Source organism: Poromitra crassiceps, assembly GCF_964638095.1.
Source record: "Poromitra crassiceps genome assembly, chromosome: 2".
NCBI classification, from domain to species: domain Eukaryota; kingdom Metazoa; phylum Chordata; class Actinopteri; order Beryciformes; family Melamphaidae; genus Poromitra; species Poromitra crassiceps.
In genome coordinates this window covers 53,530,591-53,555,253 of record NC_139624.1, presented here as the reverse complement: position 1 = coordinate 53,555,253, position 24,663 = coordinate 53,530,591, and the positions used below count along the sequence as shown (strand labels likewise).

Genomic DNA, 24,663 nt, shown 5'->3' with positions numbered 1-24,663 from the left:
TTTTCTTTTTTCTTTTCCTGCGTCTGAGCCTGTTTGTCTTGTTTGTTTATTGTTCTATAAAAAAAGCTTATGGACACTTAAAGCTGCTCCTTTGATGATGAAAGACTCAGAGACAGTTTTGTAAAAGTGTGACTGTCTCTCTACCTCTTGTATTGCTCTGTCTAGAGTGGTGTTGGGGCTGTCGGTCTCCCTGCTCACGACTTATCGTGTGTAAAGCACCACTCTGCTTTCAGCCCAGTCTGGCTTTCATCCTCACGGCTATGGTGCGTCGGATGGAATGAATGTTCAACCTGAAATGAGGAAAAGATAAAATATTTCCTTGTCAGGGCCAGACTGCAAAACAGAAAGTAAGTGTTTCAAACTGAGTGAGCAGCGAGTGATGAATGGATTTTGTGTATCCACCATAGAGTATCCACCTTATTTTTGAATGCCCCACTGTAAAAATAATTATGGGTACAAGGTCCGGTTTAACGTGACTTGATTGTTGCAACTTGCGCATTTCCTGATGATTGGGATGATTGTCGCCAAAAGACTTATTTTGAAGGACTGGAAGTACCCCCCTCCACCCTCCTTTCAGCTGTGGCTGACAGACATGGTCTCAATAGTGCGTATGGAAAGACTCAGGTCTCTGAGGACTAACTCAATCAGGAAGTTCTCGACCATCTGGGACCCGTTTATGGACTACCTGGGTGAGGTCAGAAATGAATAACTTACACATCCTTGCACACATATTTTAGTAGGCTGGTAGCACCATGTTGTAATGTTTTTGTTTGTTTTTTGTATCTTTTTTGTATCTTTGTTTTGTTTTTTGTTTGTTTGTTTTTAATAATTTAAAACCAAAACTTGTACAATCGAGTTGATGTGAGACAAAGTTTACGGGGTGGGGTTACACCGGAAGAAGCACCGATAAGGCCCCATGGCAGCTAGAAATAAGGTGGATATAGAAGTCCTTTTCAGTCCTTAACTTAAAATAGCAAAGCTTCCCCATGCGCATGTTTGTTTGTTTGTTTGTTTTTTATGGATTCCCCCCCATTTTCTCCCCAATTTCCTCCTGCTGCCCCGGTCGCTGCTCCACCCTCTGCCGATCTGGGGAGAGCCATAGACTAGCACCATGCTTCCTCCGACACATGTGCAGTTGCCAGCCGCCGGGAAAAAGAGTTGAAATTCCATCAAACCCTGAAACACTGCCTCTTTAGCCACATAAGTCCTGTTGAGTGTAAGCACAGACCAGGATCCCCTCCACTCACAGGCTGGTGCAGTCCCAGTCAGCTGCGGTTGACCTCTTGGGAGAAGACGGTGCGCCGGCGCAGCATGTCCAGCAGGGGGAGGTAGCTGAGAGAGGGGGGGGGGGTGTTGCAAACAAGAAGGGGATGAGTTTGAGTGTGTTTGAGAGGGAGAGACAGACAGACAGACAGACCCACCAGTGCTTGTTCGTCCTCAGCTGCTGTGCTGTGTATATGGCTGCCTGCTCCTTGATCCTGTGTTGGAGCTGCTGACAGAAGTCACCCAGAGAAGATGGGAAGCTGATGAGCCTTTCAGCCACAGGAGGCTCCATCTGGCTCTCCTCTGCTGGCAAATAGAACAGAATTAGAATAGAATAAAATATAATTTGGTTTTGTTTTCAAAATGGCCTAATGACTCTGGCCATTTTCTGCTTCAGAACTCAGCATTTACTAATAAAAGCTCATTTGGGTGTAAAATCTCAAACGGCAGTGTTTTGATTTAGGGTCAAAATGGGATTTTCAAGGCAGACTAGTCTAGCACTACACATGGAAGAAATGTAGACATTGTTCAACTTCAAGATCCACATCTAGGCTATTGGTCTAAGTATGTAGGAGTCTCTACAGAAAGGTTGTTGTCCTACCCATCTTCTCTGGGATGCTGCTGGGCTGTTGGTGGAAGCTGAGGAGAACATCATGGCATGTGTGGTGAAGACTGCAGGCTGCCTGGTCCTCATCCTGTGCTAAGCTCCGCTGGCCTACAGCCAGCCGGGACATTCTGGGAAGCCTACCTTTGATGTACCTGTTTGGCAATACGCACACATTAGATATAAAGTTGTTCTAAAATGTGCTAAAGTTGTTATGTTGGCTACAGCAAAGCAGTGTTGCTCGGAGTCAGTGTTTTTACACTTAGCTATTGTTGTCAACTTCAACTGAGTTATCTGAAACACTTGACTTAAACAGTGGGCGGCATTATTGAAGCAAAACTTACATACAATTAATAAAACGTACCGCTCCGGCGTTGCTGGAAACCATCAACATAAATAAATAGGCTGGAAATGCGTTCCTTCAGATGCCTTCACGACAGATGCCTTCACGTACTGCTCGTATTCTCCAAGTCCAAGAATTCAAGTGCTTTTTTTCGGAATTATGCTGCTGTCCTGTCATATAGGAAAAGGGGTAAATACTAGCCTGGTAAAGCTAGATAAATACCATAGATAGTATAGTAAATACACTACAAGCTTCTTACTTGTCAAGTAAAGTCAGGCACATTTATTCCAAATTAAACAAACAAAATTAACTATTTTAATCAAGTCATTTTGCAACAGCTCTTGGAATACCATGACAGGATGACTACAAATTTTTACGTTTGGTTTACTGTAAAACATTTAGTCAAATGTACTACCTCTCAATGCATGTATGAAAATTTAAAACAAATATTTCTCACAGCACTCAAAGGCATCAATACAGTGGGAGAGATGTTTCTCTTGGAATAAATGAAGGCACCAATACCAGATCTGGGTGCACTGCAGATCTAGTAACTGCTAAAGCCAGAGTGTAGTTAAAGGTAGGTAAAGGAGGGTAGTTGACACATTACAATCCCAAATATTTATCTTGTGTTCCATATAATTTATGGATGACAAACCGACAGTTGAACAGATTTTTCCCCCAGACCATCTCAAATCTTTGTAAGAAAAAAATCAAACATGGATTGATCCAGAGATTTTATACAGCTTGTCATTCAATAAAAATAAAACGCATAATATATATATATTGTTTTTACATTTTAATGTATTAACTGTGTTACAGTGGAAAATAACAACTATTTCTCACATATTCATGTAAACTTTTGTCAAACAATATAAATGTTTTTCTTTGTGCATATTTGGGTCCATAAGAAATTTTGGACGCAACAGGTTTTTGAGTTCAGCACCTTTCTTTTCCTTATAGGATGTGACAGTCGACATTAGGACTGCAGAGCAATACAATGACAACTACAGTACCTCAAAAGGTATGAAGACAGCAACTAAAATAATATAAGAACTATTCCACTGGTATGGAATAGCTTATAGTATACTGTACATAAACAACATTCCAAAAACCCAAACAAATTACTTAAGGAGTAAACAACCAAAACAAACACAAAACTAATCATGCAGACAACAGTTATTTTTCAGAATAGGTATTTCCATTTTTTTCTGGTCAATACCTGTGGATTAAAAACTATATAAAATAATTAAACGTACATGATTAGTTCCCTGGCCACCAAAACAGTTAAAGGGAGAGCAATCACAAAACATAATACTATGGGATAAGGGCTATCGCTAATGGCATTAACATATTCAAAAGGTGGCACTTCAATGTTTGAACTAATGGTAATTACACTTTAGTTCCTTGTCTATGTTCTGATTCCATTAACTTTTAACAGTGATAAATAACTTATATATGTAAAGCATGTGAATTGCTACTATGCTACTTGTCTATATAAATATATAAGCTTGCACTCTGCAAGCTCTTGCACATAAAGCGTCTGAAATAGGTATATACATTTTCTTGATAACAGTAGCATTTTAATTAAGGTTCAGCAATTTTTTCCTACATGAAACGTAGAATCCAAAATGATACGATTACAGAGTTTGACTACTCCTTCAATGCAAACACAGACGCACAATGCAGGGGCGTACAAAAAGGCTTTACATGAGGAGGAGAGTCTTCACCCGAACGCTGGCTTCAGTTTTTAAGCTGTGAATGTTCATGAGAGTCTCACTAAGGTGTTATAAAGCTTCTAGTCTGGAAAGTGCGGCATAACTGTGATGGTTTGCCTGATGCGTGGCTTAGACCGCAGCACCCCCAACGCTCTCACAATATAAATGCAGTGGTGAAAACTACAACACTTATATGTAGGGGAAAACTGCCACCATCACAGTATGCTGTCTGAGGTGAAGCTGCCTATCGATTTGAGTGGCTCCTTAACTTCAGCTACTGTATGTCTAGTAGCATAAAAGGCTCCAAACGGCCCAAACTGAAGTTTTATTGGGAAGCGACAGAGTCCTCAGCCGAGTCCTGAGGAGGGCTTGGTGCTGGCGGGGCGTTGCTGAACATTAGCTTCCTGAGGATGTCTGCGTAGAAAGGTCCGTACACACTCTTGTTGTAGTTGACCAGGGAGATGTATTTCGCTCCCAGAGATACCAGCTCAGGCTTGATGGCAGTCAGGCCAGCAGGTACCTGTTCAAGTTTGGCCTGGGGCTTTGGATCGGAGAGGAGTGCCATGAAGTACTGCAGTACACGTTCCTCTATGGAGAAATCAAGAGGGGAAGGGGAAGATAACTGGGTTAGAATATGGCAAACAGGATGCACTTGCTGACAGTGGGACGGAGGAAAGGTGAGCGTCTTACCGACGAGAGTGCGGATGGGGTCGTCCCTCTGGGCGATGCTGCAGATCTGCCCTGTGAGTGTGGCCTGAACCGCCGGGGTCAGTGCGGGGTAGTTCCTCTCTGTCAGAGACTTGTTGAGCTCACAGCAGATCTGAGCACTGGCGTCCTCTAGTGCCTCTTCCAGGTTAAAGTCCCTACAGGTAATTCAGAGGAGAGTTGAGCACCCACTTCAGGTTGTGCGTTCTGGTTGTTCAATGTGCACATAAATACATCACATATATCGTAAACCCGTGCATTGTATATGCCTGCAAGTGTTTGTGTGTGTGCATGGTTTACACGTCTCGTATCGGATCATGTCTAAACATGCTGCAGCTGAATTTACACCTGACATTATATGATTTGTGGACTTAAGGTGTTGCAGAATAAATTAAAGAGTTTTTTTTATTTTTTATATATTTTATTTTACATTTTTAAAGTAAGAGTTCTTGAGTCAGAGATTCGGCTTACTTGAATATAGTATGATTTAATGTCTCATGAAAGGAAAGGATGCAACTAGCACAATGGGCGGGGATACATTTCTTTTAAGAGAAAGAGGTGGTTACAGAGTTTTATAAGGTACAATGATGCACAGAGAGCTGACAAGCCGATACAGAGGCATGGTACAGTCAACTAGATAGCCTTGGACTCACTCCAGCCGTCCAAAAGTCAAACCAACTTGGATAATGTATACCTGATGTGCAATAAAACTCAATGTCCAATAACTGCAAATTACCACAAATTGTGCAATAATCAAAAATCCACACCGATACTGGTCACTTTACTGACTGGATGTACCTTACTCGTTATTATTATAATATTATTATTACTGTTGTATTATTGTTACTATTATTATTATTATTAGTAGTACTATTATTGTATTATTACTACTGCTACTACTATTATTACTATACTCCCTCTGTGGTTTATAAGGAAATAGTAGGTACCTCAGATATTTCACTTTACTAAAGGTACTTGAGAATGACTGATGGAGAAGGCACATGTATGTGACTTCTACTGTATTCTATTTTATTTTTATTCTATTTCATTGTATGGAACAGTCCTATGCAGTGCTGTAGTGGTAAAAAAAAAGTGGGTAAACTATACTTTTGACTCGAGGCAGCTTTCTCACGCGGCACCGGCAGTGTTATAACGGCGGATAAATAAGCTTCCGTGACCGATATACAAGACAAAATATGAGAGTATATAGAACAACTTAATCTGAATCATATAGCCCTATAAGGTATATCAGGGGGTTCCCCCACATTTCTGAGTAGCCAGCCAGATAGAAAAAGTAGCTGGCTATGGGATGGGCCTTGCCCCTCAAGGGGGGTCCGGGGGGATTCTCCCCCGGAAGATTTTTTTTTTTACATTTTAAAGTAAAATTCATCAACCTGGTGCATTTGAGAGCAAAATGAACTACACACATCTCTAATGTGTTGTGACTTTACAAATAATTAGGCCTAAACAATCAATATAAAATGTATTTAATGAACATTTGTTGAATTTCTCCAGGTATGAAAAGTTAAATTATACAGTAGGTAACCTACTTTAAAGGACCTTGTATGAACCCAGTATATACAGTTTGAAGAGTAATATAGCTCTCTCTCTCACACACACTGTACCTGTGATTGTCAGCTTCAGCTTTATAGCTAAAAGTATGTAGACAGATTGAATCTGTGATTCTTGAATACCAATATATAATTCAAACTGTCCACAAACACATTGGGCAAGGATAGGTAGACAACATACTGTACATGGAAAGTGGTTCTGCCACTCTGGCCACTAAATTTTAGTCAGCCAATATTTATTTATACAGATCTCGGCACAACAAACACCAGTATGTTTCTAGATAGTTTTCAACATGGTCGTATTATATTGGCTTTATACAGTAGCACCTGGACTATTCAAGTCGACTCGCACGCACCTAATGTTACAAACTTTACTTGATCAGAGGGAAATCAATCATGTTTCTTACACCAGTGATTCACTCTTCAGTTGTAAAACGGTGAGCCTATATGATTTTCCCCACTCCGGACACACATTTTTAACCAACCTTACCTATGTTCAGCTCTCCAAATGCGCATTGCGCATCACTGGCACAATGGCACCGTTGTTTGAAGGGAGCGGGGCAGGCAAGCACAGCTCGATAAAGGCACCAACGTGACCGGGGCCGTGTACCTTTCCCGCGGAGCGCTCCACAAAAATAGGCTACGGTTCGCGGAGATCCTGGTCAGTGCCATGCCCATGTGTAATCTCTTTTCTTTTCTTTTGGTGTGTGACGTGCGTGGCGTGGTCTCCGCATCAACGGAGTTTACGCGAACGTGTTAAAACTCGCGCAATAATAAGTGTGCATAAACGATTTAAACATGTGAGTAAACGATCTTAAAAGGTGCCTAAACGCTGCAGAGCATTGAAAAAGGTACGTAAACGCCGTTTACGTGCGTTTAGCCACCACTACAGCCCTGGTCCTATGTCTCTTATAATGTTTGATGCTTATGTTGATATTTTTACATGCCTGAGTACAAGCAACTGTAGCATGTCCCAATTTCCCCTCGGGGATCAATACAGTTATTCTGATTCTGATTCTGAGGTTGTGGTACAGAGATTGGATCTCGTGGGATGAAACGTCAGAGACAGTGTGGAGACAGTGGTATTGCTGATGAAGGTAGCAGTATAGATGATGTTTTCTGTAAGGTCATGTTAGACGAAATATGTGGGGGTTTGAAAGTGTGTGAATGTTGAGGAGAGATGTGCACATAAAAAAAGTTATGTGTGTATGTATTTAAATTAATAACTGAAAGCTTTAAGGGGGAAAATACTGAATAGTGTGCGAGTCTGATTGAGATGTGCCTACAGATTGTTGACTGTATTCTATTAGATCAGGGGTAGGCAACTGGCGGCCCACGGGCCACATGCGGCCCCCGACCTCCCTCAGTGTGGCCCCTGGGTCAATCCCCCCCCCCCTCTTTTTTACACAAGGCGGACGTTTTTGGTTAGTTTAGACCACCAAAATCAGTGTTTTTATTTTACTGTACAACCCAGAACATGGCGCAAATGGCATTAGCATTGTCCATCCAAATACTGTTTAACATTAGCATTTGAGCTAGCGCTATTGTAACAAACTATATCCAGGATGCACATTGCACATTACTAATCTTATTAATATCACATATTTGGGGGATGTACCCCATCAAATTGCTGTAGCGGGCTGTTTTAATGCCCGCTTTTAGAGCAAAGTTTCTGGTGTCATCTGAATGGAAGAATTACTAAATTTGAATATGAAAAATATAAATGTTGGTATAATAAACTTTGATTACTTGTACTTTTCATCAATTAGTAGCTATAATTGGGAGTGATGGTGTTACAGTAGGCTACTGGTGGAAGTGCATGGTCACAATCTGGCCCTCTGGTAGCGAGGATTGTTTTTGTGGCCCTCTCTATCATCAAAGTTGCCCATTCCTGTATTATATAATGGTTGCATGTAATAGGAGAATTGTCTCTAACATAAGGGTAAAAAAGTCAACTTACTGGCTGTGCATCCCTTCCAGCAGCACACTGGTCATCCTGTTCAGGCGGTCGGACAGAGAAGGCAGGCCCTGGATGGGCCCTCCGATGGCGCTGTAGACGATGAGCAGCACCTGGTTTACTGCCTGATACTGCTGCAGCTGCCACTGGAGCTCCTGCAGGCGCTGCTCATCTGTCATCAGGGTCTAGACCCCCCAAAAATATTAGTGCTAATACAATTGACAACAGATGGATATTTCTATGTGTTTTAAAAGAGAGTCTGCTGTTTGACACCATGTTAATAGAGCTAGAGGGTCAGAATAGAGGATTTTTTTTCTTAGAATGACGATTAGGGGATGGAAAGCTACAAAAATGCTTTTGAAAGTGAAGAACCTTGTACCGAGTTACTCTCTCAGTAACCCAAACTGTGATTAGGCATGAGAGATTTGGGCATGGGCAGCCAGGATGTGTTAGTGCTCCACTCCACTCCAGAGTGTTTCTGCCCTGTTCGTGGGATAACTGTGTTGGCCCGATACATTTGTTATCAATTTGATACAAGCCAGTTGCACAAAGCACCTTAAGTTAAGATTTTCCTTAGAGTCCGAGTTAAGGTGTCCATAAAATAAAATCGGTTGCACAAAACACCCTTAAATCTTGTGCTTACGTTTTCCTTAAAGCAGGACTAAACCCCTCAGATTTCTGGCAAAACGGTATTCTACTTGATTTGAAAATTCTGCAGGCAAGATGGCCACCTTGACCAATAAGTATGTAACATACAAAATAAAACAAACAGTAATGTCTTCATTTGATGTAGAATGCAGAGGACATGTAACTGGTTCGTTAAACTTGCATTCCAGGAATATTGTATTTACGGCACTGCTCCACGTTAACGTAGTTGGCTCTTGCCTCAGAGAGGCTTGTTGTCCTAGAACCCACTCGCTTAGCGCCAGAACACACTCGATATGGGGGCGAAAAACGCCAAGATTGGCCAACGCCAACGCCCAGAACTGTCAAATCAAATCATCGACAGAGACGCTATGGCCCATCCTCCCAGTTTTTTCAGTGTATCAGAGATAGATAGAGAACGTTATAAATATAGCCATGTTATAAACAACAACCTAACGCTGGTGGTCCGTATGGAAACAGTGTTACTCGAAATGGTTAAAAGTTATATCAATTTGGTCATTCAGTGGCGTTTTACTGCCATGTAACATAACTAACTAGCCGCTAACATTAGCCACAGTAGGTGATTACCCATGATGCATTGCACTGTTAAAGGGCTTGCGCTAAAAACGGGTCCATTGGAGTGAATGGAGATGTTGCAACTCTCCTATTATGGCTCTGGCGTGAACTACAGTAATGATCACATGAGTGGGAAAGGGGGGAGTACTCCGTGACGTCAGATTGTACCATTTTGGAGGGCAAAAATAAAAGCAGGTTAGAACCCATAGACATAGAGGGCACTTATGCTGTTGAAAATGATAAAGATTGTAGAATATTATAAATTTGGTCCCAAATGTGGAAGTTTTGACCAGAATTCTTCACACACCACCCCAAAAGCTTGGTTAAAAGCTGAGAAAATGTGTTTTGGGGTTTAGTCCTGCTTTAAAATGTTTAACCTTAATGAGAAGATTTAAGGGTGTTTTGTGCAACCGATTTTATTTTATGGACACCTTAAATCGGATTTTAAGGAAAATCTTAACTTAAGGTGCTTTGTGAAAACCGGCCCCTGGGCTTTTGTGTTCCTTGTTGCAAGATTAAAATAGAGTCTAACTTGCTACTGTACCAGCGCAGCAGCACCTTAAACCAAAAGCAGCAAAAAACGCAGGCTTAGTCACAGTTTGCTGGATTATGACCATGCCTTTTTAAACTTACTCCTTCCATGAACTAATTTCCAGAAATGGCTCCTTTCCTTAGAGAGGTGCCAATAGACCCAAGGTGCTATTTATAACCAGACAATCTTTTAGAAGAGAACGCCAAGATCCTTTGGTGTTTGAAAGATAAAGTTCCCACAATGAAAATATGTAAATAGCCTACTACTTATATTAACTACAATGATGCAATATATAATAATAATCAATATGGGCAAAATGACAACAGGATTGACCTCTCATTTTAGAGACTTTGGTGTGACATTTCAAGGTATATACAGCGGTATAACCACTGAGCACCCACAAGGGTATAACCTCTCTCTCTCTCTCTCTCTCTCTCTCTCTCTCTCTCTCTCTCTCTCTCTCTCTCTCTCTCTCTCTCTCTCTCTCTCTCTCTCTCTCTCTCTCTCTCTCTCTCTCTCTCTCTCTCTCTCTCTCTCTCTCTCTCTCTCTCTCTCTCTCTCTCTCTCTCTCACCTCAGGCAGTGGGCTCCTCTGGTAGTCCCAGGTGAGGATGTGGAGGAAGGCAGTGTTGAGGACCAGGAAGGGCCCTGGCAGCGCTCGCTGCTCCTTCCCCTGGCCACTGGTCTGGTCTGTGGAGTTCGAGGACGACAGCAGCTCCTCCAGTGATGCCTTGATCCAGGAGGTGGTGTGGTCCAAAGCTCCTGAGGATGTTTATCAACATCATAATGGTCACATGTGCTTTGTTCTTAGCACTCTTCCTGACATTCAACAGAATGGCCATCAAATTATTTGTTCTTTCGACAAATTCAAATCAAGTGATTATTTTTGTCTCCAGCAGCAGTAAGCCTTCAACATACATCAGTCAGTTTGTGAATATTTCCCTTTGACAGAATATCCAACAGCAGAAAAACAGTATGCAAAACATTCTATTCTGACATTTAGACATTACTGACAGCTAGAGAGAGAAAGGTGACTCACTGGGTGTCTTGTCCAGGATGCTCTGGAACTTGGCCCTCTCATATTCAACACACTGCTTGTGCAGCGCAGGCCTCAGATTATCGATGGTGAAGTTGACCATGTCCATCTTCATCAGGTCCAGCACACGGAAAATCTCCCTAGTGTGGAGATATAACAAAGCCACTGTGAATTCTTTCCTTTCTCCCCATTCCTCAATAAGGACACACACGAGCCCTTTTCAGACATGCATTGAACTCCAGAAGACATCCAGACATCACTCAGATGGGGTGTATGAATACAATTGTCCGTTGTGAGCGAGCAGCCACGAAAACACATCTTACCCACCCAAGCCTCGGGCGTCCGGGTAGTGTAGCGGTAGATTCCCTGCCTACCAACACGAGGGTTGCAGATTTGCGCCCCGTGTTACCTCCGGCGTGGTCGTGCGTCCATAGAGGCTGTGTCTGTGGGTGGGAAGCCAGATTAAGGGTATGTGACCTGGTTGCTGCACTAGCGCATCCTCTGGTCAGTCGGGGCGCCTGTTCGGGGTGGAAGGGAACTGGTGGGAATAGTGTGATCCTCCCGCGTGCTACGTCTTGCCGGTGAAGCTCCCCACTGTCAGGTGAAAAGAAGCGGCTGGCAACTGCGCATGATGCTAGTCTACAGCTCTCCCCAGATCGGCAGAGGGTGGAGCAGCGACCGGGGCAGCAGGGGGAAATTGGCCAAGTACAATTGGGGAGAAAATGGGGGGAAAATGAGAAAAAAAGGAGGGGGAAAAAAACACCCAAGCCCCTAGGTACAATGTCCAGAGCGAGCGAGTGGGCGTGTGCTTACAAGCAAACGATGTGTTGCATTGACTGTAGTGAAGTTACTTAACGTTTCGTTCTCTCTGGCGTCTCTGCCATCTCTCTCTCTCTCTGTCACTGCGACGACGCACACACTGCTGTGTATACAGTATGTACAGTATGTGTGCTGCTCGCCTGCAGCATGTGTGTCTGTCCGGTCCGAGTGCCCTCGCCCTGCCCCTCCCCTCCTCACACACAGAAAGGTTGAGCAGCGCTCCGCTCAGAGAGAGAAAGAGACTACGAAAGAGACAGATATCTTTTCTGGATTGGAAATAGCAGAACAAATGCATCATAGAGGCATGTCATACAGAGTTGGAGAGACACTGTACTGCACCAAAAACCAGACTGCTCATCATCAGTGTGCTCATGGTGCTGCCATTAATGATGCAACCGCACCTCAACAAAGTGAGCTACCTCTATCATCTACCCTCACTGTAACGGAGATGAACACTTTTCACACTTTTCCTGAAATACAAGCGTGATTTGACGATATAGTAGAAAAAACCTCCAAAACGTAATTTACTCTCTCTGACTGACATAAGTTTGGAATTGTATTTCACTTAATGTACAAGTATGTACAAGTTCTACAGTAGGTCACTTGTGTCCGAGACAATAACAGAGCTCTAAAGTGACCCCAGGCCCTCTTGGCTTACTTGAACAGTGCCACTATGTTGTCTGTGCTCTCCCGGAGCCTCTTGACCTCCTCATCTCTAGTTGGCGCACACATCTTGCCCATGGTGTTTATGATGTAAATGGCGAGCCCCTGGATGTCCACAGCATCATTGTCAGCCTGCTGGCAAATCAGGTCCATGTCCAGCACCTCCATGATTTGGGTCCGCATCCGATTGGCGCCCGGATTAAGGAATGACAGTAAGATCTATCCCATTGAGAAAAAAGTTCATACAATTGAGATGTTGATTATGCAAAAGGGCCTGCAACTTAATATCAGGAAGATGTCCCTACTATTTTGTGCATTCAATGTAATAGAAGCATGGCTGATTTTTGTTTGCAATGATCAATAGAGCTGTAAAGAGCAGATCATGTGAACTGACCTCTCTGATCTCCTGCAGTAGTCTGATGGCTTGCTGATACTCAGGCGGGTCGTCGTTCAGCTCAGACTCCAGGATATCCCAGAAAGCCTTGTGCACATTTTCTCTAACGGCCTTCCACAAACTGAAAAAGAAAATCGTGGATGTTGTGTTTTTTTGTCTTATGTGTGCATCTCAGGCACACATAAGCCAGGGCAGAGGTGTTGTCAGTCAGGCTCATCTCAGGCACACATAAGCCAGGGCAGAGGTGTTGTCAGTCAGGCTCATCTCAGGCACACATAAGCCAGGGCAGAGGTGTTGTCAGTCAGGCTCATCTCAGGCACACATAAGCCAGGGCAGAGGTGTTGTCAGTCAGGCTCAGCGAAGGCAAAGGGAAGGCACACAAAATGCTAGGTGCAGAGATGCCAAAATTCACGACATACATCATCATCAGAATAAATAAATAAATACCTCCAAGTAATGGTATCACAATAAAATTCAATAATTTTCTGTGCTGAGCATAAAGAACATTTGATAAACTAGTCGATTCCTAGGCTCAGCCGCTGTGCGGGCTCGCTATCGCTATACGCATCGCCTGCGGCTTGCTGCTGTGTGGCCTCGCCTGTCCTATTGGCACGCACGCATGTGTGTGTATGTGTGTTGCTCACAAAATGTTATTGCCCTTAAGCTTACATGTGCACGGATGTGTGTGTGTGTGCCCCCTTATGACATCACTGATTACATCATCAGTCTTATGACATCACTGGTGACATCATCAGTGATGTCACAATGCCTCCTTGTGTGTGTGTGTGTGTGTGTGTGTGTGCCCCCTTATGACATCACTGATGACATCATCAGTGGGACAAAACTGAAACAGAGAACAGAGAACAAACAGAGCCCACATTGACAAATTTATAGAATAAAAGATAGATAGATAACAATGTGAAGTTTATTCAGCATTTGTGAGATGCTAATCATTCTGGAGGGCACTCTTCGGTGTGGGCTGTCTGCCTTATCCTCTCCTCACTCCCCCCGACTGAATTCTTCTCTTGACTCATTTCTCTCCAAAGAGGTATATTTAATCAGATGGCATGCTTCATATAATTCCCTAGCTCATAATATTATGTGTTACTGAGTATGTTACTGTTGGTTGTTGGTTAAATATGGGAACTTAACTTTGAGCATAACTTATTTTGAGGGGGGATGATATCACTTCAAATATTTTCGTAGATAGATGATTTTTCTATGCTTTATCATAGCCATAGCAATAGCCCAATGTATTTTTTCCATATCAGTAGTTTAATCAAACCTACCGTATATGCTACCTTTCTTCTTCTTTTGAAAAGTATATATATATATATATATATATATATATATATATATATATATATATATAATAAAATAAATAAAAAATAATCATACTGTATATCCTGAATGGTCTTTGGCTAACATTAAGTTATTTTTATTTGGCTCTGGAGATGTAAGATGTTTTCTCCGTGGCCCGTGTACCTGTTCTGAGGTAGATTGACTGGCTCCAGATGGAAGTTGCGGTCGACAATGATCTCATGGGCCAGGCTGAGATTGGACAGGTCCCGGGCAGAGGTCATGACCTCGTCCAGAGTTAAGGTTTTGGGTGGGCTGGCTGTGGGAAATAAACAGTGAGCAAGCATTGTTAGCAGATTAAGAAGAGCTCAAACAAAACCATGGAGGAGAAAAATGGATTGTTGGAGTTGCAAGATAACAGTGACGAGGCTGGCTATGCTTGGACATTTTTCCCAAAGTCAATTCAGGCTCCAATACCTATTCTAAAATGCTACTTTTTCAATACCTTTCTTTATTGAGTAAACCATACCTTACTATACATTTAAATAAATGATTTTCAAATTTGTCTCACATTTTGTACATGCAGTTTTATTTAAGTAGGACACAGACTCAATTGATTTCCCTCAAAGAAAAACGCCCTGGGCTGGGAGTAGAGACTGAGAAGCTTTTCTGCATCTTTCGATGTCTTAACAACACAAGTGATAGTAGGAAAAATGGTACCAGCAAATTATTTTTCAATATGTAGCCAGAGACTGCAGAGACCAACCATGAGTCTATACAGCCTACAGAGAGTGCAGAGACCAACTAGCAGTCTATACAGCCTACAGAGAGTGCAGAGACCAACTAGCAGTCTATACAGCCTACAGAGACTGCAGAGACCGACTAGGAGTCTATACAGCCTACAGAGAGTGCAGAGACCAACTAGGAGTCTATACAGCCTACAGAGAGTGCAGAGACCGACTAGGAGTCTATACAGCCTACAGAGAGTGCAGAGACCAACTAGGAGTCTATACAGCCTACAGAGAGTGCAGAGACCGACTAGGAGTCTATACAGCCTACAGAGAGTGCAGAGACCAACTAGGAGTCTATACAGCCTACAGAGAGTGCAGAGACTAACTAGGAGTCTATACAGCCTACAGAGAGTGCAGAGACCGACTAGGTGTCTATACAGCCTACAGAGACTACAGAGACCAACTATTAGTCTATAGACGGTTTTCACCAGAGCGCAACCCCACAGCACTTCCTTTTTCTCAGCATTCGGCAAACTGCAGAAATATTCACTCGACATCGTTACTTTTGTTTTCGCCGCTCAGCTGTATAGACGGTTTTCACGGAATGGTCAGTCCTGCACTTGAATGTTTTTTTTTCTTTTATGTCCATAGCAAACACTGCAACAGGAAGTGAGCGGGGGTTCAATTTAGAATGTTTTTGTTGTCAAGTTAAAACCGTCTATACAGCCTACAGAGAGTGCAGAGACCAACTAGGAGTCTATACAGCCTACAGAGACTACAGAGACCAACTATGAGTCTATACAGCCTACAGAGAGTGCAGAGACCAACTAGGAGTCTATACAGCCTACATAGAGTGCAGAGACCAACTAGGAGTCTATACAGCCTACAGAGAGTGCAGAGACCGACTAGGTGTCTATACAGCCTACAGAGAGTGCAGAGACCAACTAGGAGTCTATACAGCCTACAGAGAGTGCAGAGACCGACTAGGTGTCTATACAGCCTACAGAGAGTGCAGAGACCAACTAGGAGTCTATACAGCCTACAGAGAGTGCAGAGACCGACTAGGTGTCTATACAGCCTACAGAGAGTGCAGAGACCAACTAGGAGTCTATACAGCCTACTTGCCAAATCGTGTGGAATTTCACAATTTTCCGGGAGCAACGTTCACAATGAAAAGCAAAGGCACCAGTAAAACAACTCCTGGATTACATCATAAACACAGGCAGAGCTCCAGGATAGGAAAAAAAGACTGACACTAAAAATAAAACAACAAGCCAAAAGCAGTGGAGTGCGGTTACGCAGACAGGTAAACTCACAGGAGGGCGTGCTGTGCTTGCTGGAGCAGTCGCTGGTAAAGCTCTCGCGGGAGCAGTCCAGGTCGCTGGATGATGTCACGCTGTCACAGCGCTCCGATGACGACTCCACATCACTGCCTTGGTCCTCGCCACTGGATGTGGAGGCAGGTCGCTCGTCATTTAGAGGCATCTTGGGCTAGAGCTGTGGATGAGAAGTTGGTTGTAACACTTTAAGCTCATTGAACCACTCACTTGGCTAATTAGGCTACAGAGTCAATTTCTATTTAGCGAACTTCTTCAGCAACTCTCATGCTGATGAGTAAAAGGCGTGTGGCTACTTTTACAGCAAACAAGTGTGGTTTCTAAGTTTAATCTATAAAACAAGTTCAGCAAGTTTTGTTGCACGCTGTCTAGACTCCAACTCTTCTCCAACAGGAATCACGATGAGAATAAGACCTCGTTTTTTTCTGAGAATTGCTGATCACAATTCATCACTGAGATGTTAGCTCTACCCATGTGTAAGCGTTATGTGTGTGAGTGTGAGAGAGTGACAGGGAGAGCATACATTTTTCACTATGCAATCATTTTTGTTGCTAGGGGAGATAACAGTGGAGCAAATATACCAAACGCACTCAATAAAGCAGCTGGTGGGCTAGTCGTCAGGGAAACGGAGAGACAGTTGGCCTGTTTCACAGCTCCAAGCATCAACACCTTTTAAAACTCAGGAAAGAGCTATGGGATCATACTGGAAGGAACTCTTGACCACTCAATATGTGCATGTGTGCAATGGAGTCAACAATGTTACGCAAATCCATGGCCAAAAAAACAACAACACACATTTCCATAACTAGGTTTAAACATAAGCCTGTATTCCTCAAGGACAAAAAGGACACTGTTTTGCTGGGCTGGCGAGATCAAATGTGTCTCCAGGGCAACGCGGGACAACAGTGGGCTTCTCAACAGTCAAACAGATCCAGTTACACCTCACTGCCATGTCACATGTGTTGTCTCTTCCTCACAAAGGTAATGTCACGAGGAAAGAGAAAAAGAGAAAACGAGGGGCAATAACCCAGCTGTTACAACAGCCTATTCTGCTGTGTGAAGACCCAGACATCTGAACCGTGTCAACTTAGAGGGGTAACCAGTGATATTTGGGCTGGAATGTCTCAATAAGGAAACTCATAGCAGTGTGGCTCCATGGAATCATATGCTTACAAATGATAAGAAACAGATCACCACACATGGATGAATAATCACAGCAGCAGAAAATAGCTTGATTATTGTAATTAATTCCTAAAGTTTAGCCCCCCTAAAAGGAATAGTACTTTTGTCTAATACTGTCTAAAAACAGGGGGTATTTACAAAATGTTGGGCGCACTTTAAAAAGAAGTGTATTGCTAAAGCTTAGTGTGAACAACAGTGCCGTTTGAACTTGTGTGATTGTGTTCTTCATCTGTTTCTGCAACCAGCTTGCAGGTGCTGAGTGTCTGTTAGAGATGGAAATGGAAATGAAATTAAATGAATGAAAAGAAAATTAGCTAAATCTTAGGGCATTTTTTGCCCCTGGATCATGGTTTTTAGGGGCATTCTCAGATTTCTTGGGACACTTTTGCCCTTGCCCCTGGCTAAATTCCTACACTGTTTGCCAGGGAGGTTGCCAGTAGCACAACTCAAGAGAGAACAGGTCCACATTGACTTCAGTACTAAAGTCAATGGGAACCTGTTATTATGGACAAGCATCACCTGTGTTTCCACTGGCATGAGGGTGAGTAATGTATGATGACAGAATTTTCATTTCTGGGTGTCGAACTATTCCTAAGACTATTCGTTTAAGGCCTACAATGCAGTAAGCTTCTGCCTCATCTGACCCACACACAGTGCAGGCAGGGTGACCCTTGGGTGTTCCTGCTCCTGGTCTCAGTTATCTCCTGCCAAAAATGAATGCACACTCCCTTCTTTTGGGTTAAAGATAGCACGAGGGGCGGGGGTGTCTGTGACTTCCCTCTTATAGCCTGCATGCTCCCATGCTGTGTCCGAAGCCTATTCATTAGATCATTCGCCAGACTTGACAGCTAGGTCACAGGCTCACAGCCAAGCAGCAGGCCAGTTTTCACCGATTCTCTACTACGTGAAGGGTCCAGTGCAATCCATGAGGACATTAAGCCAAGGATTAGCTCTACTTTGCCGTCTGCTGCTTTGTTATGAGAAGACCTCTTTAAGCAGTTTGAATGTCAGGCAGCATGCAATGCAACATACCATTACACCTGACCTATACTGCAAAAAATGAAAACAAACAAATATGTGAATATGTTTAGAGATGTGCATTTTATGAATGTGCTAAATATACTTTGGCTAGGCAAAATACCGGTATGCTTTGAATGTCATTTACATTAACAAATACACCCAGAAATTCTGAATACCCAGAGGTCAATGATCATTACATGAGTCCCTGCCATGGACTGTATGTCCCTGCAATCAAAATAATGTAAACAAAGAAGTGGCTCAGGAGGCTGGACTAGCTACATAGGGAGTCTCCTTATTGGCTGCAGATCACCGTCGCTCATCACTACAAGGAAAATCCTTGGTTACATTTGCTGTGCACATGGATAAAAAAACGTATCCACAAACACGTCAGTGATGGGTACACGTGATCTGAGCTACAGAACCAAAACAACAGCCACCATGCGCCTGAACCAATCCAGGCAAGAAAGAAGTACAGTACAACTAGTAAATGCATAATCAATGCAAATGCAGTAGTAGGCAGTCGGTGCATTAACTGTCAGCATACTGTTTGTTTATATGATAGGGCAACATTTACATTACAATCTCCCCAATTGGCTGACTACTTTTGAACAGTCGAATATGAATCAATTTGCGTTCATTTGATGGAGCAAATTGAAAACTGTTTTTTCTTTTTTTTTTACATTTAATAACGTTGTTTACTAGCTAGAGCCTTCGAGGAGTCAGGTTATGTTTCCGCTCCACAACAAGGCAGTTAGGTTGACTTTCAGCTATAACGTCAAAGTTACCTAGCTAAAGCCCATACCGACTGACTTTAAACCATATAAAGGGTAAAAGGTACTGCTCAAAGGCGTCTTTTACCTCATTCAAGTCTCCGTCACGGGAGACTGACACCAAAAACAGCTCAATTGTGAGGGAAAGCCGTCGACGTTCTGTTCAGAGCTTCTCTCCGTTTAAAGGTCCTCTGTTCCCCAGCTGGCTCCGAGGGCGAACAGGACGAACCATCCCACACACGGAGGGGTGTTCAGCGGCCAGGTAAGAGAGCACATGTGATGTTTTTAACTAGACTACGTGATTGAATTATTCTGTTGTGTAAAAGTAAATGTATTTGTATTATATTTATAAAGTATAGTTACACATAAAGGCTTACACCACACCATACTTATCTGAAATGGTTTGCTCCGCTCCACTTCACGACACGTGGGACGTCTTTGTTTACGGATGTGACCTCAGTGTGTGGTGTGTGTGTGTGTGTGTGTGTGTGTGTGTGTGTGTGTGTGTGTGTGTGTGTGTGTGTGTGTGTGTGTGTGTGTGTGTGTGTGTGTGTGTGTGTGTGTGTGTGTGTGTGTGTGTGTGTGTGTGTGTGTGTGTGTGTGTGTGTGTTTCCGACCTGAGGGTTTTCTTTTCCGGTGAGAGAGAGAGAGAGAGAGAGAGAGAGAGAGAGAGAGAGAGAGAGAGAGAGAGAAACACACCAGCTCATTTTATTTTTATGTTTATTTTTATTTTATTTCATTTTTATTCTTATTCTTATTTTATTTATTTTATTTGTATTTTCTATTTGACGATTACTGTTTGTTTACCTGTTGAACAACTGTAAGATTTAAGTCAGAATGCCCCATTTTTTGGGGAGTTTATACGTACATATATCTTTGATTGTAAATTTTGACTGTTTGTACATTATACATCTTCGACTGTACATTCATTTATTATTATAATTTCCTTATTGTTGTACTGTTAATATGTGTATTTGCTTTGGCAATATAAGCACTGTCTTTTCATGCCAAAAGCTATTTGAAATTGAAAATTGAATTGAGAGAGAGAGAGAGAGAGAGAGAGAGAGAGAGAGAGAGAGACAGACAGAGAGACACACACACACTGAATTTTGTAAATACATTCTAAAAGTCTAAAGAAAACCCCAAATAATGCATGCAGAGCGGACATTCAAACAAGAGCCATTACATTCTACAGACACCTCAAAACTAGTGACCCCTCCTCCTACCATCACTAAGCCTTACAAAGCCAAGAAGAGAGCATAGAGAGGAGCCCCCTCAGCCAGCTGGTCCTGAGACTGACCCCCAACCCTCGCAAGCCTCAGGACAGCCCTCAGACTACCTGGCCCAACCAAATGATCACAAATCAAACAGAAAACTATATTACATATTGGAAGAATACCACAAAAACCCAAAGTAAATTAGATTGCTATTTGGCCCTAAATCGAGATTACACAGTGGGTGGCATACTACTGTACCTGACCACTATTATTGACCCAAAACTGAGGAAGACATTGACCAGGTACAGACTCAGTGATCATAGCCTGGCAATATAAACAGTCAGACACCGACAGACCTGGCTACCCAGAGAGGGGAGGCTGTGTTCACTCTGCTCCCAAGGAGAGGTGGAGACAGAGCTGCACTTCCTGTTACACTGTGACAAATATAAAGAAATTAGAGCCTCAATCTCCCCCAAAATTAACCAGAAGTACAAAGAATTTGAAAATATCACAGACACATCTGCACTTCAATATCTTCTGGGAGAAAAACCTGAATGCACCATTTTAGCAGCACTTTATGTGTGGAGCTGCCATCAGCTGAGGGACAGCCAGTAGACAGGAGAGCCATCCACATCTGGCTGAAACACTGAACACTGTATACTGTATTATTTGCACTAGCATCCAGTTTATTGGTTTGCGTGAATGTTTACTTTGTTGTTCCAAATAGGTTTTTTGGTCAACACTAATATTTTATTTGATCTTATTTTATTCTATTTTATTCTTCTTTGTTTTTTTGTTTTTTTTTCCTCTCTTCTGAAGATTTCAAAATAACAATGATTATTTAGACTACAGATTCTGTGAATTTTTGTTAATATACTGTAATTGCTCACTATTTGCACTATCACCTGTTAATTGCCCGTTTCCATTTAATTTTCTTTTCTCTTCCTCTTTGAATATCTTTAGATTTTGTGATTTATGTTACTGGGTAACAAAATGTCTTGTTTTCTGTTTTTGATTCTTTGTAATTGCTAAGTGTTGCTAATGTATGCTTTGGCAATGTAAGATGCACCTTATCATGCCAATAAAGCCCTTTTTGAATTTGAATTGAATTGAGAGAGAGAGAGAGAGAGAGAGAGAGAGTTGGAGCATCCGCCCCTGGCATATTTGCGTTCATGCTGCACTTCCCTGTCGGAGGGAAAAACACTGGGAAAAACCAAGGAGGGTTCTGGGAAGTGGAGGCGGTAATGCAACATTTTGGATGAGATGTGTGGATATGATGTCAACTCGGACAAAGTGGAGCTCTGAATGATACCCGAATTTCCGGGCTGTAATTCCGCCCTGGATGACCGTTCGGAACCCATTTGTTCCAGTGGTCCGAGTTGTCTTGAACGGGGTATAAGGCACTAGTGAGAAATACATGCAGTGCTTAACGTGTCCGTCCCGCAAGCCGAAGGTCGGCAGTTCGAATCCACCCCTGGGCAGGTGCGGACTGCATAATCGGGCACGTCGGGCCGATACTCGGTGGCCTGGCTTGGCCTGGCCTGCATTTTTTTTTTTTTTTTTTGCAGGCCAGGCCACTCACTGAACAGCAGGCCAGTATGTATAAGTGTTCCTAGTTGCACAGATAGCAGGCAGGCAGGCTGCAGGCAGCCAGGCAGGGAGGAATGGGTTAACTTTTCAGTCAGAAGCTGCTGAGACCCTAGCGCGGGTGGGCAGGGCTTGCTGTTCAATGGTGCCAAAATGGAGGAGAAAAGAGGTGCAGAGAGGTGGAAAGCAAGGAGCCTGTATTTATTTATTTATATTAGACTATATAAAAAAATCCCATTGATCAAATGTAAACAGTCGTGTCTAATCTGAAAGTATGGGTTGGATTGCTTTTGGGGTTTTCTTCACAAAAGTGGAGAAGGAGACAGAAGCAGCACTAGCACTGCAGCAGGTGCTCCTGCAGAGCTGGAGGTGGTGTTGAACTTATCAGAATCAGGAACCTTCAGGTAGGCTACAATTTCAGAGCATAAAGTGAAACATGTAGGCTATGCTTATTGCTTTCACATTAATGTGCTATGGGATTATCAGTAGGACTGCACAATACAGTTTAAAGTGGAGATTAAGCAGTTTGATTTTATTATTTTTGTATTTGCATTTAACCTCAGACGAGACAAGACAGGACACTGCACTCTTCCTTAAATTAAGTTTGCTGTGAAGCTTTTGTACAGAGGCATGTGTCTTCATATTATACTTGCAGTTATCTAGGCAATGTTGAATTATATTAGTGAACAAATAGGTAACATGTAACATCATGTTAGCATTATATTCACCAAATCTTGCTTCAAACGGCTCAAATGTGTGTTGGCCTGGCCTGCATGGTATCTAATGCCTGGCCTGAATTATGGTCACAGTCCGCCCCTGCCCCTGGCATGCCCTTAACTCATTAGCCACCAGAGTTTTTCAGAAAAAGTCACTAGCAGCCGCCAGGGTTTTTGATTTTCATTAATTTTCCAAGACCCACAGAATATTTCCTTTTATGACTACGTAAAGACTGCATATCCCAAAAGAAAGAAGAGAGCCTCGACTTTCATATGAAAAAAAAAGTTTGATTCTACCTTCATCCGTTCTTTAGTTATCGACACCTGAATGTAGGTCATTTTCACCAAAAACAGCAGTCTCTGACCAGAAAGCGGAGGAAATGGCATTTTTGTAAATTAAGTCATCTTCACGGCTCCAGACCCGAATAAATGCCTTTGATGGCGGTGTTACACTCAACTATGAACCCCATAATGATCAAACTCGCCCGTGGGCACAGCTTTTATAAGCCCCCCGTTCACACAGGATGCCGAAGCAACGCTCAACCTAAGTTGTGACTATTGCACAACTGATTTCACAAAAATGTTCCATGAAGGCGGAAATTGATGAACATATCACCATTTAAGTGAGCAGTGAAGACAACTTTAATAGCAATATAACAACAGAGGGTCACAGTCAGAAATGTCTCATTCATTCGATTTAATGGAGACAGAAGTACAAGTGACTTTTTTTCTTACTTTCTTACTTAAAGGAGACATGTGAATGACAGGTGAATCTGATCTGAATTGATGTGCACCATGTGCTACAGCTTCCAGATTGAATGTGTTTGTTTCCTCAAAACGGTGTGCAACGGTGTGCAACAGGCTGTGAGGTACATTAGGCTCGTTTGAGTTGACTGCCGCCTCGCCTAGAAAGCAGACGAGAGCAGGCGAGCACAGTCAGGCGAGGCGTCAACAAGTCGAACACCCCCGCAGCACACTAACTGCTGCTTTTCTTCTTCTACAGTTTTGTTTAACAGCGGTTTGTAAACAGATTAAAACATGCATTAGCGCCACCCACACTCACTGCTCAAATGACCCAGCCCTTCAGATTACTTATTTTAATTTTAATGTAGGCATTACAGGTGGTATTTATGTAAAATGTAGAGTGACAGCTTGGAATAGATATAAAATTGAAGTTTCTACACTTCACTGTGGGTTTGTGATGCACCTGTGTTAAACCAATGGGCGCTCAGCTTGATGCGTTTCTCGTCATCCTCTGTTGGTGGGGAGCAACTGCGGCGCCTCGCTCCAAATCTGCGCCCACCTCGCTCTCACGAGAGTCCCGTGGCTCACGCAGTCGGAGCAAGTCGGACAACTTTCTAATCATCATGCAACGGGGCAAGCAAGGTGCTGGTCGAATCTGCGTAGAATTTGCTCATCTCAAACGAGCCTAAAGGCTGAATTATACTCGATCAAGCTCCGTGGGGGTGGGGCCCCGTGAGTCTCCGTCAGTCACCGTGCAGACTCCGCGCTGGGGCTGATGCCATTATACTCAGAAAGTGATCAGCATGTATTGTACAATGGTATTAGTGAGAACAGCCCGTGGAAAAGTCGCAATGAAATGCTATTATGTGCAGTACTGAGTGCGCTTTCACTCTCAAACGACCCTACATCAGCACATTAAGGAATCACCAAACTTGTTTTTACTGAAAAGCCGTTTTACTTCTCAGCCCTGATTGCCTACTCTGTGCTGCTTTTAATCTCTCTCAATAATGCTCTCAACACAACACATTTACTTGGTGAAATGACTAAAAAAAGCGTCTGGCATACTCTTCGCACACGCGCTGGAGGCGGGGCTCCGAGGAGGGCACGCGCACTCTGCGCGGGCCAAAACAGCACATAGTCAGTGCGCAGCTCGCTCCTCCCACCCCCCTCCGCCTGTGGAAGCCCCAGGGAAAAATGGCGGCGATTAGTGGCAGGCAGTCTGAATGAAATTGAATGTA

General features: G+C 43.0%; 1 protein-coding gene across 1 annotated transcript; it reads right to left on the bottom strand.

The window, feature by feature from the left end:
- Nucleotides 1–2,569: 2,569 nt before the first annotated feature.
- Nucleotides 2,570–19,334, bottom strand: tcp11l2 (t-complex 11, testis-specific-like 2). The gene is made up of 10 exons (XM_083657649.1): nucleotides 19,250–19,334; nucleotides 16,169–16,349; nucleotides 14,308–14,440; nucleotides 12,823–12,943; nucleotides 12,424–12,647; nucleotides 10,950–11,086; nucleotides 10,485–10,672; nucleotides 8,162–8,343; nucleotides 4,616–4,788; nucleotides 2,570–4,513 (listed from the first exon to the last, which is right to left on the bottom strand). Exons 2-10 carry the CDS (start codon nucleotides 16,335–16,337, stop codon nucleotides 4,251–4,253), a joined length of 1,590 nt encoding a protein of 529 aa, XP_083513775.1. The 5' UTR covers nucleotides 16,338–16,349; nucleotides 19,250–19,334; the 3' UTR covers nucleotides 2,570–4,250.
- Nucleotides 19,335–24,663: the final 5,329 nt, after the last annotated feature.

Coding starts and splice junctions, on each gene's coding strand:
- tcp11l2 (XM_083657649.1), bottom strand. CDS start 16,337: ATGCCTCTAAATGACGAGCGACCTGCCTCCACATCCAGTGGCGAGGAC. Junction 11,087..12,423: donor AACATAGTGGCACTGTTCAA/GTAAGCCAAGAG, acceptor TCTCCACACTAG/GGAGATTTTCCGTGTGCTGG. Junction 4,789..8,161: donor CTGGAAGGGATGCACAGCCA/GTAAGTTGACTT, acceptor AATTACCTGTAG/GGACTTTAACCTGGAAGAGG.